This window comes from Anoplopoma fimbria, chromosome 20 (genome assembly GCF_027596085.1).
Source record: "Anoplopoma fimbria isolate UVic2021 breed Golden Eagle Sablefish chromosome 20, Afim_UVic_2022, whole genome shotgun sequence".
Taxonomy (NCBI): domain Eukaryota; kingdom Metazoa; phylum Chordata; class Actinopteri; order Perciformes; family Anoplopomatidae; genus Anoplopoma; species Anoplopoma fimbria.
Window position 1 is genome coordinate 11,595,677 of NC_072468.1, and position 16,383 is coordinate 11,612,059.

At 44.4% G+C, this 16,383-nt stretch overlaps 1 protein-coding gene across 1 annotated transcript in view; it reads right to left on the bottom strand.

Annotated features, from left to right (window-relative positions):
- LOC129110086 (intermembrane lipid transfer protein VPS13B-like) overlaps positions 1-16,383 on the bottom strand; it is a 328,960-nt gene that overhangs the window by 52,624 nt on the left and 259,953 nt on the right. Inside the window, 6 exon segments of the mRNA XM_054622236.1 lie at positions 1,014-1,145; positions 1,263-1,483; positions 2,112-2,293; positions 3,984-4,180; positions 12,873-13,057; positions 15,497-15,722. Coding sequence (XP_054478211.1) covers positions 1,014-1,145; positions 1,263-1,483; positions 2,112-2,293; positions 3,984-4,180; positions 12,873-13,057; positions 15,497-15,722 — 1,143 coding nt within the window.

Here is a 16,383-nt window from a genome sequence, read left to right on the forward strand (position 1 = left end):
TCCACTTTGTTGTGAGTTTGTTTAGCCGATACTCCATCTGGGACGAAAGACATTCTTTTTGTATATTCTCTAAAGATACATATATGTTTTAGTTATTCCTTCTATGGATTCAATGGCCCCTGGATTCAAATATAACAGCTGTATGCAAGTGCTAGCAATACCCCTTGTTACCTTTAATGTCTGAATGTATCCCACTATTTAAATGTTTATGTGAACAAGTTGTCTTCCAATAATTTGCTACTTCAAATGCATCTCACCACGCAGCAGTGTTGTATCACTTGAGACCGGTCTCAGGACCACATTTTGAAGGTGTTGGTTTTAGTCTAGTCGACTCTGGATTTTATTTTAAGACCGAACAAGACCACAACCTGAGGGATTTTTGTTCACATCATTACTGTGATTACTTACAGGAAACAAAGGGAAATTCCCAAACATTAAATTCACCTCTGCAATGCTTTTTGATTATTATATCAAGAAAATTTTAATAGTGAACTTAAACATGTTCACACAAAAGGAATCTTCACTTGTTTTTTATGGGGATGTGGAACTTTGAGATCAATTTGAGGAGTGCCTATTGTTTGTTGTTCCACATTTTATTGTAAATGTCATGCAATGTGGGACTCGCACTGGTCTGGAATTAGTCATGATTTGGTCTTGCCCTGCCTTAAGTCTTGGTCTTGACTTGGTCTAAACCCCTCAAAGTTGCTGTTTTTTTCTCATTTCCTGATACACTCTGCCTCGCACATCGTATCTGTTTACAGTAGGCAGTCTTGACTAGTCAGCAGTGACAAGTTGCAAGAAATTATCTTTGTTACATTGTCATGTATGACTGACAACTTCAGTCATAATGATACCTATAAGAAAAATGTATTCAAAGCTCTATAAGCAATATGAATAATCTATCACTATCAATTGACCTGGTTTTTGCATGTCAGTTCATGGAGCTCATACTTTATTGTGTTCTATGAAGTGTGTTTGAATATTCAGTGTACAGAGAGGTGTCTCGTTGTTACCTGTTGCCAGCTGTGCAGGGCAGTGTCCACAGTGTGGATGGCATACTGGCTGATATTAAGGAACACTGGGTCCACAAACACATTCACATCCAGCGTGGTGCTCAGGGGGCAGCAGGTGGCTGCAGCCTGGCCCTGAAACAAAAAAGAATGTTTAAAAAAACTCTAAATTAACAAATTTTCACATTCCCTGACTAATGCTTTGAATCAATCATCTAGGCAGACAAACCAGCATAAATAGCTGAGCTCTACCTGCAGTAAACAAGGCTGGAGGAGCTGGATGCGTGTCAGGTTACGATACTCCAGCAGCTTGCAGTCCAGCTGGGTGGAGAAGCTGAACTCCTGACACTGACGTGGCCCGTTGTTCCACTGGCGCAGGAAGACCCGTGGCTCCCGAGCGCTGCTCACCATGAACTCCTGCTCCTGAGGCAACTTCCTGTCCGGTAGGAAGGGACGAAGCTGACTAGGTGGAACTGGGAGCAGAGAGAGACACAGCGTCCGCATTACTGTCAAAATACCCAATAATACTCACCTTTTTTTTAAATAGCTATTTTAAATTTAAACTTTAAGGCTCTAACGAATGCCTTTTTTTTACATTCAAAGAATAGATTGAGGTATTCAAATTACATTGTTAATGTCTGTCATCTGACATTATCACCTTTATTTTTTAATCCTAAAATCCTTATGAATAAAGTGATATATTGAATTTGAGAGAGAGAGAGAGAGAGAGAGAGAGAGAGAGAGAAGAGAAGTTAAGAGGGAGGATTATTACATGTAATGATTTCTGTAAGTTAATAATAACTTATTCAGAACGCTGTTTGGTCATCGCACAAACCTGTGATATTTTCCAAGAAGCTTATCAGAACCTGCACGATCCGCCAGTCCACCCAGTAAAGCCTACTTATAATAAGTGTAGCCTAGTCTATCTGTAACCATGCAGAACCGGGTCCAAACAGAGTGAATAGACATGCATACATTTTTAAAAAGCTGGTCGGCATTCAAATGTTGTTTTAGAATGTTGAACGTCAATGTGATGAACGAAGCTTGGAACCATTCAGTGATGCCCTACTTATATTCATCTCTGCGTGTTCTGTGTCCTACCTGTGCCCAGCTGTTCCAGATGGTGGCAGAGGTGAATGTCCAGCTGAGCTAGTTGAAGGGACACACCGAGGGAGGGGACAAACCACGGTGCGAAGCAGGAGTCCACACGGGTGCAGGCCGCCAACACGGTCGGGGACACCAACTGATCGCAGGGCAGCTGGGACCCAGACTCACTATCCGAACTGGAAGGGATCAAGGAGACACAGCAGACAGACATGAACAGATTGAGTGGTGTTTGTGACTGTGAAAACCACAACAGAACACAAAAACACTAAAAGTGCAGAGAAATAAAGAACACTTGAACCAAATGCACTCTGTGAACACAAAATTGTTTCATATGGAAATAATACAGGAGGAAAAAAAGAGTAATATACAACTGTGTTTCAGCATTTGACAGTTTCAAGGCAAAAAATAGCAAATGGTTATGATTTTCAAACAAAAGTTGTTCTGAAATATTAAAAGCATAGGCACAGCTGTGGAATCACGGCCACAAAAATTCTACTCACTAATTAAAATAGTCTGATCCTCATATGTAGCTGAACGCTTTTGTATTTTGCTCGGCGAGTTACAACTTGTGTGACATCTTTGTCACAAATCTACAGAGAGATTAACGGAGCGATTATACAGACGAAAGGTGGAATGAAAAGAGACAACAGTATGGAAAGGGCCTCCTCGCTGTCCTAGCCTGTGAGTTTAGGTACATTATTACTGCCGCAGTTTCCTGGAGAGCCTCTCTGCGGACATTAATTGCATGTCATGGTTGATGATGTGGAATGGAAGGTAATTGAAGTGAATGACCATTTGCTCTGTAATTTGCTGCTACCATGATCCACCGTAAAAAAGAACAATCCAGCAGGAAACGCTCAGGACCCGAGAAAACGCTGGTGCAGCAGAGTGCTCCTTAAAAAAGATAAGCATCATATGTTGACAATTTTCATTACTTCCAGTTGGCAGGGCAGCCAAGTAATTTTTTTCTTGCTGGAAACTATAGTAAGGCAGATGAAACGGTGGAGTAAGGGGAAGGGGGACTCAGTTTTGATCAAAAAAGACAAATAATTTAAACATAAAGGAAATGTAGTGTTTGGGCTATGATTGTAATGAAACGCAGATGTATATTTTGCTTTACACTGTATCTGGTACTGCTGGTACTTTTTTCTCTGTTTCTTCTCTTACATGTTTTCTTATTCCTCCCTCTCTGCTCCTCTGGAGCTCTCTAAGCCACACAGAATGTGGGCTTGGCAATTCTCTTCCACTAAAAAGTTCCCTAAATCCCGAGAGGAAGTAAAAAAACAAATGTTAAATGGGCGAAGCATGGAAGATGTGACGGGATGAGACGTGAGAGACATGAAGAGAGGAAGCAGTGGTAGCTGGAAGAAGGGAGTAAAAGCCCCGTTGAGGTGTTGGGAGCGCTTGGCAGGCCTGGACCAACCGATCCAACCCATCCCAGCTCAGCTCGGCCCAACCCAGATCAGATCAGGCCTGGAATCTCACGAGCCAACCCAGAAGGGGGCTCTCTGCTCCTCTGCCTTCCCCCTGAGCTTCCCCCTCGATTAGATACACTCAAGGTAAGCAGGAAGGAATCCGGATGGGCCCTGACAGGCACTTGGTGTGCTGGGAAATCTCATTAGGCCGATCTGAACGCCTTCCAAGCCCGCTCCCTGCTCCTGCACGCCAGATGTGGGGCGAGGGACATATTGCTGGCTCTTTGTGCTCGGCGGCCTGGGTGCGCTCTCTCTCTCTCTCTCTCTCTCTCTCTGCTTTCCCTATCACTGAACGGCACACGTACGGTTGCTCATGCAACATGTACAGATACCTGCGAGCACAGAGAAACAGCTAAATAAACGGCAGGTTTGCCCCCTCCCCCCCCTTCACCTCTGCTCATCTCCTCCCTCTCCGTTGCTATTGAGGACTATCCTCCACAGGTCTGAGGCCACCAGCTCCTTCTGCTGGTCAGTGAGGCTGAGGCTGGGCAGCTGCAGCTGGCAGGCGCTGCTCTCCGAGAGGCTGAACTCCCGGTAGGGAACGAAGGCCTGCTGGAGCTCGTCCCAGTACTCCAGGTTGCATGGTACCTGAAAGGAAAGACAAAATCAAATATGTATCTCATTTAGGTCTTTATGCATCCTCGGTTGATTATGCACAGTATGTTATTTGCTAGGGATGACGTTGTGAAGTATCGTGGGATCATGGGAGTTGTTGTCTTTACCACCAATGTCTTCAATGCTGTTTAGCATCTCTTGGTTAAGATTCCATTACTATTCAGGAGGTTTTTACCTCAGAGGTCTCCTCCTCTCCAAAACACCATTTATATCTAAATACCAAGCAACGATCGCCATGTTTCTACGGTAGCCCAGAACAAACAAACTAAATACTGGTTATTAGGGCCATTCATGTTGTCGCGTCGGCCACAGTAGGTCACGGACAAAGTTAGCATATGCAAAAAGTTTTTAATTTGTTGCAATCTGCAACCTCACCGCTAGATGTCCCCAAATCCTACACACTGCACCTTAAAAACGAGTGTTTCTCCTACGCTGTTTGGCGGAAAAAGAATTCCCCGGAGAGGGTGTGAGATCCAAACGTCATACGTAACTTGGATTTAAATTAACGATTTATGGGAGTATTAAAAATCGTTGGAAACTTTTGGGATAATGTCAGTACACAACCCAACTAAATATATAACATAGGTCTAGTGGTTTTCAGACATTGTAATGCGGAAAAAATACATATTATACCTTGAATGGTGATCCTTGTTTTTGTGTGAAAAGTTTAAAGCTGTAATGAAGAAGGGCTTGTGACCCTCTTACATCTGCTTCTGCAAAAATGTTAATGCAGCTTAAAGGAAAGGACTTAAAGAAAAAGATCACATATACTTGTTTTCTCTCTAAGAGAGCTTTTAGAAAATGTTAGGGAGACTTTCTGAGGACTTTCTGTACTTTTTCAAATCCCTTTGGGTTGCATTACTGGTTTACGCCAAGCTCTGCAACTACTTCGTCAATTGTTGAAGCACTAACTCAGATTGTTGCTGTAGAAATGATGCTACCGATGGTCTACCAATGGATCAGATAGCTCTTTCTGAAGGTGGTGGCTTTGCTCCATCGGATGACAACATGTTATAGATGAGTGTTTTTAAATCCCCCTCTTAGTCTCCTCTACAGACTCCTCTCTTGAACCCGTGGCTCCGGTGTGACCCTGATTACTCATCAGCAGTAGGGTTTCTGTTTGCTTTGTTATTGCACAACAGGTACTCCTTCAGTCCAGTGGATCCCCAGAGTTACACATAAGGTAATACGCATTGGTTCTGCTAATTATTTAGCATTGACAGTTTACTGACCCTTTCAGGACACGGGGATTCCCCCAGCTTGGAGAAGGAATGAGCAAGTGAACTTTTTATTTAATTTTTTATGGCGTCTGCATAACAACCTTGAATTTGACTCACTTCAGACAAACCAATATTTGATTTCTTATGTAGTCTGGAAAAAAAACAGCCACGAAGACCACCAACGCAGCGAAATGACTACATCTCCATAAAAACGCTGCATTACTAAACCCCGGCCTGCACTGTGTGCTACAAGACAGCCATTAGCATTGAGGTTTCTGAGCTGTTTCTCACACTGAATTACAATCAGCTCATGTGAACGACTGGTAGGACTCAACTCGTTCCTCACACATCGTGCCAAAATTAGCATCAATGTGTCTGGTGCTCCTGTGTGAATTAAAAGCAGGGTTCTCGGGTAACCTCGGCCACCTGCACGACTCTGATGGATCACTGCTGGCAGTGAGCTTTTAGCAGCACACCTGCAGGATGCCAGGCAGTAAGACGTGTGTGTGTGTGTGTGTATGTGCTATACATGGGTGAGCGAGGGCCTTAGTCTGAGCACATGTGTGTCTGTGACGATCCAATTGTTTACCAGAGGTAGCGATGCTCCCAGGGGGGCTCACCAAAACCCCATGGAACTGTCAACAAGTCTGTGTGCGGAGGTGTGAGAAGCTTTATGCTCACAAAACGTGTGTGTGTGTCGTTTCCTATGCGCGGTGGGGCCGGCGTTCTGTTAGGGGAGGAATGCATGAGGTAACCATGAGCTTACATCATGTATAAAAATGCCACACAGGTTTTCCTGGAATCGACTGTTCATAATTGTACCTGACAAGAGCGGTGCACCCGCAACCCCGACGCACTGAGCCACCGGAGCGGAAACTCACTGAATCTCAGCGGACGATTCCCAGAACCGCGTGGCTAAACAGAGAGGGTGTTTTTTTTTCACCTGTGATATTCTATACACATGACGGCATACAGAAACCAATATGTGAGGTGCATGTATGGTACAGTGGAATACATTTGCATGACTGAATGTGCGTCATCTTCCCTTTGACTGGCCTTGGAGGAAGAGTGGAGGTGAAATCGATAACCAAAAAAAATAAAAAATGTTGCAGGGATGTTGAACAAAGAAAACCCCCTAAATACATTTTTAGCTATGTTTTAATTTGACGTCTGGCAATGGCTTCTGGGAGGAGAAGGCACCTGTGTATATGTCAAACAGATTGTGTATACGCGTCTGCGTATAATTGTGCGTATGAAAGACAATACACGTGTATACACGTGTGATTACACAGGTGTGTGCATGTATGTGAGTGTGCGATACAGTTCGTCCGGTGTCGGTTTCCGCTGCCTGATTGTGTGTGTACCTTATCTGATAAACAACATGTAACCCCGAATAGCATACATTCCCCCTTTGGCTGAAAGGGGTGCAATCTGTGTTCCCCTCAAGCAGAAGACTGGCAGCTAGGCCTCGGGAGAAAACATCAGCCCGAGGGTTATCTTAAATGCTATCTTGATTTTTTTTTAAAGTCAAGGTTCCACTTTGGAGGTGGTTCAAAATCATGGAGAGCTTAAGTTAAAGGCTTCTTGAGTGCTTTCAATATTCAGAAACTCTTTACGAATGCATTCAAATCCAGGACTGTTGGCAGCATTGTGTACACACACATCTGATTTCCATCCCTGTCACCCGGACCCCGTTTCTGCCAAACCGCAACATACTTCTCTGCATGGAGTTACTTCTCTGGGGCTGATTGACCAATCACAGTCTCTCTCCCTCCCCCGAAAGAGGGTTAACTGAAGGCAGGCTAAACTAAAGCAAATACACAACACACAGAAATTATTTCAATTTCCGTGATGGACCCAGGTGTGATCGCCGCTGAAGTTTAAACATGTCCATGCAACCGAAGACTCCCTGAGCTCCCAGCTGAAGCTGCGGCCGCCGACACCCACAGCCCCGTTTGCCATTGCTCCTATTAACAATATCAACACTGCTATTAGGTCTTCTGTTATTCCACTGATGCCTATGTGTCCGAAAAATCCACTGCTAGCTACCTCTTATCAGCGAGCGTACAAATTGAAATGACGTCGGCTTGAGCAAATGTTTACTCAGGAGATGTAATGAAAATTGTTCTGAAAACGACTCCCGCTACGCTGTGTCAGGTGGGCTAATGTAGGTTAACATTAATCAGAGTGGAAAATCCCACGCTGAGATCTTCACGCTCCACTTTTTCTTTTTTTTTGTCCGTAGTGCTAAACTTTTTGGTGGATGAGGTGTAAAAGCTCCAGATCAAATTAACCACACGAGCAATCTAGTATTTTTATAGTGCATAAGCTGTGACTAACGCAGGTCTGCTTGAGCGCTGTCCCACTAAAATAACAGTTATCTTGGCTAAGATACACACTCTTCGCTCCGAAGGGAAATACCCACCGACTCCCCTCCGATTCTAACTCCAGCAAAGGTTTGGGGATCAATAAAAAAAGGGACGTGCCAAGGATGTGAAGCGGAAGCTGGACCTGCGTTTGTCATGATTATGAAAATGGCAGCACTAGCAGCTGCAGAAGCGGTTAGGACTCAAAGATTGGCGGTTCATCTCAGGCCACAGAGCTTTAATGATATCGGTCGCAGGCTCAGCAACGGCCAGCGACGGCCAGCGATGGCAGTGCAAGAGCCCTGCCGGGACATGAAAGACGGTTCCCACAGTGCCATGCACGAAAAAAGCAACAGAAGGGGAGCAGATGGTGTGATTGTACGTCAGAGTCATTTTTGGGGAGTGAGGGGATGATCACATTTATTTGAAAATTGGGAAAAAGCTAGTATTAGTAAAAGGCGAATGACTGCACACTGAGGCTGAACTCCTCTTTGAAAAACTGTACCTCATCCTCCTCCTGCTGCTGCTCCCCTGAGCCGGCCTTAGGCTGAATCATCAGCTCCTGTGTTTACTCCCGGTTTCTCAGGCTTTCAGAGCCCCGCAGAGAGGCAGAGAGACGAGCGCGAGAGACGGACGGAAAAAAAAGGGAGCAGAGAGGACACCTGCTTATGATTCAGAGTGCCGGACCACACGGCGGTTAGAAGGTGAGAATGAGTCACCTTCTATCCCCTCATCATCACTCGGGCCCTCATCACGCGGGAACCTGCAGCTGCTCCCCCCCACCCACACCCACACCCACACCCAATCACTCTGACTGTATGTAAAAACAGCAATTTGACTTTGAGTAATGGAAGAAGGTTTGAATTCCCCCTCCGATACACTGGAACCAGTTGGGAAACCACAACTATTTAAATGCAGGAAATCTTGATTTTATAAAATGTTAATATGATCTGCTCCAGGGGGACAAGCGAGCAGCATGGCTCAGAGAAACGAACCCCCCCACACCCCCCTACCAACCCCACCCTCCATCTATTCAGCTGGGTGGAGACTGGGAGCAAAGGAAAGGAGGAGCAGGGGGGTGAGTGTGACAAAAGTGGGGAGAGGAGAGAGTAGAGGAGGAGGAAAGAGAAAAAAGATGGAGAAAATGTGGAGAAGAGCCTCCTTTTATTTTGGTCACCTTGTGCAATCCTCCTCGCCATCCACCTGCTGGTTAACAGCCGTGAAACCGACTGAGTGATGGAGAGGGAACAACAAGACAGCTCAACGCCACACATCCCCCTCTCTCTCTTTCCCTCCGTGTTTCTTTTTTATTCCCTATGCCTCTCACTTTCCATTTCTCAAAATCTATCGGCCTCCATCTCCGTGTGGCCACATGGTAATTTTAGAGGCCTGAGAAATTATGACTGCCTTCTCTCTCTCTCTCTCTTTCGCTGCACAGCCTGGATTTGAAGTAAATGAAAATTCCTTTGGAACTGACACTGAGCCATTACTGTTTTTTTTTTATTTTTTATGGCTGCATATCCTTTTTCAGTCACTGGATTTTTTTTTCTGGTTTTAAGAGAAAAAAAAGAAAATTAATCAAGACTTTTGAAGTTTGCTCGAAAAGAACATTACAATTATTGTCTGCCAGAGGCTGAAATGAATTAAATAAGGGATTGCAACGACTTTGGCTGATGATCAAGAAGTTCTGTTAAAATAACCCCCACAAACCCAACTGGTTTATGCTATGTGAGTGTCTGGATTAAAACACGAGGTCTGTGTAACATATCAATAAACTAATCAAAGTGTCATATAATTACTTGATAATTACTCCTTTCAAAACAGCACAATACATGATGCTGTTTTTAAGAAAAGTAGCAAATATACAATTAAAGTTATCAGTCATAGCTTTGTTAGCATGCTCACTGCTGTAGAAGTCAAACTGTCCTATTACTGGCATGGATGAGACTTTACGTTGTTGTCACTTAAATACAAGCAGCTCCTTTAAGGTGCTTTCTAATCCTCTTTTAAATCAATGCTAACTAAGTCAGCACCAGTGTTTGGACACTTTTCTAGTCTCCCATGTGCTAAGCGTTCATGGCTTTTCCCTCACCCCCGCTTCATCTCATCCCCACACGGAGTGGATTCAGTAATAGCCGGCTGTTGGGAGCCTCCTCCTTTCATCACCTCCCCACTGTGGAACTCTCATCACCTGATTCCTTTTAACAGACTTGTCAGAGGAGACAGGACCGTGCCAGATGACATGAGGAAGATGAGGAAACCACATGCTCGTCGACCGCCGGTTCCTGCTGCGTAACGCGCACTCACACGAATATGTCCGTGGTCGCAGAGATGGAAGTACAGATGCAGAAATAAATGCAGACACCCACACTATCTCAACCCCTCACATTTGAAACACCACTGCCTAAATGAACGACAGACACATGCAAATCATGTGAACAACACTTGTTGCATTTCCTGTCAGGCCTTCATTGACCTCTTGTTTAATCAGCTGGACCAGAGACAGACAGCATCTCCATCTGTGCCCATCTATCTCCATTCTTCTCAACCCCTGTTCATCTCTCTCCACCCCCTCCTTCTTGTCTATCTTCTCCCATTAACCACCCTTAACTCTTGTCTTCCACCGCCTCTTCCTCTCACCCTCCCTCCTCCATACACATCAGCTCCCTCCGCTCTCTGCTGTAACTCAATATGTGGCCAATCAGCATGAGGCTTTGGAGTTTCGCTCATTACAGACTTTACAGCTGCGGGGCCTCGCTGAGAAAGCCAGACATCTGCAGCACCTACCAGTGTATTGTCTCTCCCGGGCCGACATAAACGGACGAGAAAAAAACATCCCCGCTGTAGGTGAAATGATTGTGGGAGTCTAGGAAAGAATCTGAGAGATAAAGTGGAGGATATGTGGGGATGGGAAACTTCTGGTGCAAATGGAGGAAGCTGAGAGAAACCGGAACCTAACCACAAGGCTTAAAAATGTAATTAAAAAGCCCTTATGAATGGACTGGGAATGTAATAAAACTACCGCCATTAATTTCAGTAATAACTAGAGACCATCACACCAGCTGCAACACCAGGTCTGTCCCCCCATATTCACGTGATCGTATAGTTGTGACATCACAACCTCTGCGTCATCGCGGCTCAGTTTAAGAATACTAACTGCTTCCATTACTCCATGGACTGAGCTTTTTGATACATTCACAGTATTTATAATTACCTAGACCTGACTTATCATCACAAGAGACACAGCACCTTTAACAACTAGCTTTCATACCAAGTTCTTATGAGTCACTGCAGTAATGTACTGTTAGATCCATATCTGTGAATTTATCACATCATCTTATTGTATTACATTTGTAAGTTAACCTTGCATTACATTTCACTATGAGGTGCTAGAGGCCTGATCCTCAGCTTCTGCTTCTATGTGACTTGTAAAGACCTTTTGCTACAAAGAATTTATAGAAACCTCGCAGAAATGAAACAAATATCTGACCAAACATAACCAAAACAAGCTGTGAAACTTTATATGAGCAGGAAAAAGAACAGGAACATTGCATTAGTTCAGGAACAGGACTGGGTTAAGCGTAGCTAACAGGATGACAAAAAACATGTTTTGTATATTGTATTACCAGAAATGCCATTACTAATTGCATGGTCAATAAATAAAAGGACACAGAGTCACTTGTAGCTTATAACAGTGTCAGGGCGTCTGACCTAAAAATAGCTCCAGGAAAAAAAGAGAAAGATTACAGAGGAGGATGCGAAAGAACGGGATTTGGGATCCAGCTCGCCTTTTGAGGACGATAAGCTGGAAAGTGAGGCGGGGGGATAGAGAGGCCGAGGATGAGTGATAGGGGAAAGTGGGTTGTCCTGTCCCCTGCCGAGGCCCTGTAGACCCAGTAGCTGCTACACTCTGCCAAATTATAACCTCATCTGGGGCTAGAGACACCTGGCTATTCACACCGGAGCACACACGATGACTTCCACAGCTGTCTGACCATGTAGAACATGTTTGGAGAGACAGCGGGGGTCTCTATCATTCAATAACAGTGAGGGTATGGAAGTTCTCATGACTCATGTCATGGGAATTATAAATGGCCCCCAGCCCAACTCCAAGACAGTTTATTTCCCTTTCATTGCAGGTGATGTTAAGCATGGAGCAGTGAGAGAGATGAGTGGAGTCTCTTTATCCTCTTTAAGCAGTAGTAGCCTTGCTTTCATTGGAGTTTTCCATATTTGTTAACAATATGCTGTGTGATTATGTGTGGGAAGGGTTTTTAGAACAATGGTAGAGATGGAGGAGTAAAAATGTAAGAGAGACAGCACCTGAGAGTAGGGAATTGAAAAATCGATTTTTTTTTTTTTTTTTTTTATCAAACTAAAGACTAATCTTATTTGTTAAATTCCTAATTAATATAACAATGAATTTATCTAAAATAAATATCAAAAGCGTGTCTGAGAAATAATTAATTATTTTATTCAATCGTCTTGAAAACAGATAACAGAACCTTTTTGTCAAATGCCTGTTCAGAAAAAAGTACATATCAACCCTTTTCCTAAATTGGAAAATCTGTATCTTTACTGAAGTACCTGAATTAACTTCTAAATGATTATGACATGGAGGTTTTTAATCACTCCAGTAATATGAAGTTAAGATAATAAAATGCATTTTTGGATCTGTGTAGGAAAGGGATATAATTGAAACAATTTACAGTGACGCATGGTGTAGTCGCCTTACCATAACAACCGCTGTGCAAAAATTCCATTTAACATGAGGACGATGAAGACACATTTAAAAAAAAAAATCCATGTATTGATACTTCTATTATACATTAGGCTTTGGTGAAGACATAGAATAAACAGGACACTCTGCTGTCATGGTGACGGTCGTCTTGACAAAGCGCTCCCAAAAGCTCTTGCTGCGTCATAAGCCGTTTACAATTGCACGTTATAACTGATGAAGTCAATAACGCAAAGAAATCCCCCCTGCCATACCTGGAAGTGTGTTTGGTAAGTGTTGGGAGTGTAACGTGAACCTTTTTTCTAATCAAGAGATACACGCATGCGCTTGCCAGTCCCTACCTGCAGGGCGTCCCCCAGGTCGGCAGTGCTGATCTCAGGGTCCTCTGTGGTGTTGAAAGGGACAGGGGTTATCCTGACGAAGGTGAGGACGCGGGGTTCCGGGTACCTCCACAGCATCACCCCGGGGCTGTCCTCCGTCTCGCTGTAGAACACCACCTCATGGGGCCCCGGCACTCTCTGGGAAGCTGCCACAAAATTAAAAAGACCGTCAGAATAACTTCACTTTAATCCGTCAATTACCTAAAAGCAAAGCTTGTGTTGTGCTTTAAAGGAAGACATAAAAAAGAGAGGGAAAACATATGGTGAGAGGCTGAGGGAATATAAGAAATAGTTGAAAGGAAACCGAAAAGAGGAGTAAAAGATAAAACAAGATAGCTGACCGACAGATGAAAAATGATGTGACTGAAAAGCAAAGGATAAACTGGAAGGAATCCATGTATATTATATTAAGATACAGCAGATTACTAGCTTACTGTGCTAAGCTCTTCTGGTATTGTAAAAAAAACTACTACTATATAGGATTCCAGAACAAAAAGCCTGTTTTAAGGGCTTAACTGGCCTCCTAGAACATTTACAGATGCTTGAGGAAGAAATAAAAACAAAAAATTTGGAATCTGGGATGTCATTCTCTTCCGATAGTGTGTCAATTTCTTATGAATTTGACTTAATGTGGCAAATAAACAACATCAACCTGACTTTGACTTGCGTTCATCTTTTGTGCTGTGTTCTACTACGGAATCCGAACCCTCAAAAACATAAAAGATCTTCCCAAAAGAAGCGCTGTAGATGTTTCCACGCTTTCACAGTGTTTATATGCGTAAGACGCCGCGTATAAACAAAGTGGCTGAGTAAACATTTTCGCTATCGAGTAAACAGCCTGCGATTGAACCAAACCAAGCACCTGCAAAAGCTGGACAGCGCCGGGTCTGAACCCGAGTGGTGTTTGACTTAAGTCGTGGCTGCTGTTTGGGATTCAAGTCCTTTGGAAAAATGTTTATTTGAAAAAAACAGCGAAGCGGAGAACTGCTGCTTTGTTTGGCCCCCGGAGGTACAAACACTGCGAGTCAGCGAAATCTGTCCATGGCTAATTTTTTTTTCCCTTCATGTGAAAGCGGTGACTTGCCCACTTGAGGGTGGAATGGCCTTATTGTTCTTTTGCCAAAAAAAAGGGTGGATGAAAGAAAAAAAACAAAAGGGACACTTTCATGAGGTTTTACTTTCATTGGAGTTAGCTTGAAGGGAGAGTGAGAGAAGGGGGACAGAACACTCCCCTCTACCCGTCTCTCTCCATCCATCTTTCATCTCCTCCTCTGTCCAGATCTCCCATCCATCCCTGTGTCACTCGCTGTTCCCTGCACTCCGGGGCTCTCTTTCTCCTGACCACTGACAACATGTTGCAGACAGATTGGGCTCTCTGTTCTAGTTCACTACTGTACGTTCTCCTGCTTTCAGCCAGCATATTAAACGCATCAAAGACCAGTGGAACAGTGCAACAAACAAAGACTCAACCACAGCTGACAGAGTGGACGGCTGGTCTACAGCCAGAGACAAGTTTGATCCTCTGTGTATAATGTTCCTGTGTGTGTGTGTGTGTGTGCACGCAAAGGACAGCACACACAGAGCACATAGAGGGGGAATAAACAGCATGTTACTCAGAGTGGAACCAGGCAGACATGTCCGATGAAACTTCTTTCCACACAGAGGGCTTTGATCTGACTTTGATTTAAGGCCATGTGTATCTTAAGTGACATCTCACTTTGGCACAAAGGTTCCTTTTCTTAAAGTTTGTACCAACAGTGTTGTGCATGAACAGGCTCTTGAACGTGCTCATGTTTTTCAGTGAACTGAACGCTTGTGCTAGCCACTCATGAGCAAAAGCTTGACTTTTTCGGGACGGTTAATAATGCTCATGCACTGTGTGTCCAGCATGCCGGCATGGCTAGAGCAATCAGAGAGCAGAACCGTCTATTCCATCCCCACCTCCATGCCTCTAAAGTCAACGTGACCAGTGAGCGGCGTAGTGAGGGTCGAGGTCGTTGCGGCTTCGTACTAGCGAATCAGCATTTGTGCTCAGCGAGCGGATACAGCTCTGCGCGCTAGCCTCACGTGCATGTGTCATTTTTAAAAATTTGCGCAGGTTATTTAGACCAGTTTAAAGTCCTTTATTATCTTATGGTGTTGTTGGCTCTTGAATCGCAGGCTCCCTTCTGAATGCTCATTCAATATGTAGGCAGATATAAAAAAAAAGGTAAAAGATATGAAAATCGACTAGCAAGTTCAAGTTTTGGGCTTAAACATAAATAAAATACACGCACACACACACACACACACACACACACACACACACACACACACACACACACACACACACACACACACACACACACACACACACACACACACACACACACACACACACACCTTTTTTGTCTGTTTGTGACTAACTGCTTTGAATGTGAGTCCAGGCTTTCTGCAGTACAGAAAGCACTGTTGTGAGGAATACAAAGTTCCACAAAGCAATCACGTCACTAGAAATAGGATTTAGACGCATAGCAAGAAACGCTTTACCTCGATTAAAGCCTCACTACACTATCAGCCCCCTTTGCTACTGTATAAACATTCACCTGAGTCCTGGATGTATTGAAAATTCCCTGTGCGCAGGTCATCTGAGCTGTGCTCCGTCCGAGGGGAGGGGGAGCCCGGGGAAGGAGGCGGCTGGATGTGGCAGGCCTTGCCCTTGGAGCAGCTCTCAGCCAAATCTGGATCGGCACCTTTCTGGAGGTTAAGGTACACCCTCAGGTGCTCCTCCACCAGCTTTAGGCAGCTCAGGTGTTCCTGGCCCCAGAAGACCTTTGGAGACAGAGGAAGCAAAGATGGTGAGATGGTCCCAAGGGACCAAGTCCAAGTCTGCGTGGCAGAAGTTAAAAAACAAGAGCGTGATTAGAAGAAGGAGGCCAGACAGTGACGCAGACTCGCAGCTGATGCATGAACACGTACGTGGACAATAATTTAACATGCTTCTCTAAAACAGGAAGAGAGGCAGTCGGGGTTACCCTTGTCATCATACCTTCACGTCCTGTCTCGCATTACCCAACACAACCTCACATCCTCCTCACTTGCCCACGGCATTCCCCTTCCCCATGCTCCATCAAAGCCTGTCGGCCTGGGGTTTGGACCGGGGACCCGGAATATCTGAGTCAAAACTCTCACTCATGGAGCTGCCTGCCTGCTTGCCCGCCACGCAATAGCTTACAAGGGTGGGTTATGACTAAACTCTAAAAACAGGAAAACTTGGGGAATTTTTTTTTTCTTGGAAAGAGAGCACGAGAAGAAGGAATCGGAAGGAATTCCGGTGGTTTTTCTGAACGGCGCTTGATTGAAACACCACACACGCCAATATTTACAGTGGGAAATGTATGATCGCATATTAAGTGTTGAGTTACGAGTCATGTTTCTGCTAATGGGCACGCAATAAAAGCATTAAGCGGGCTGTTGAGAATGGGGGGGGGGG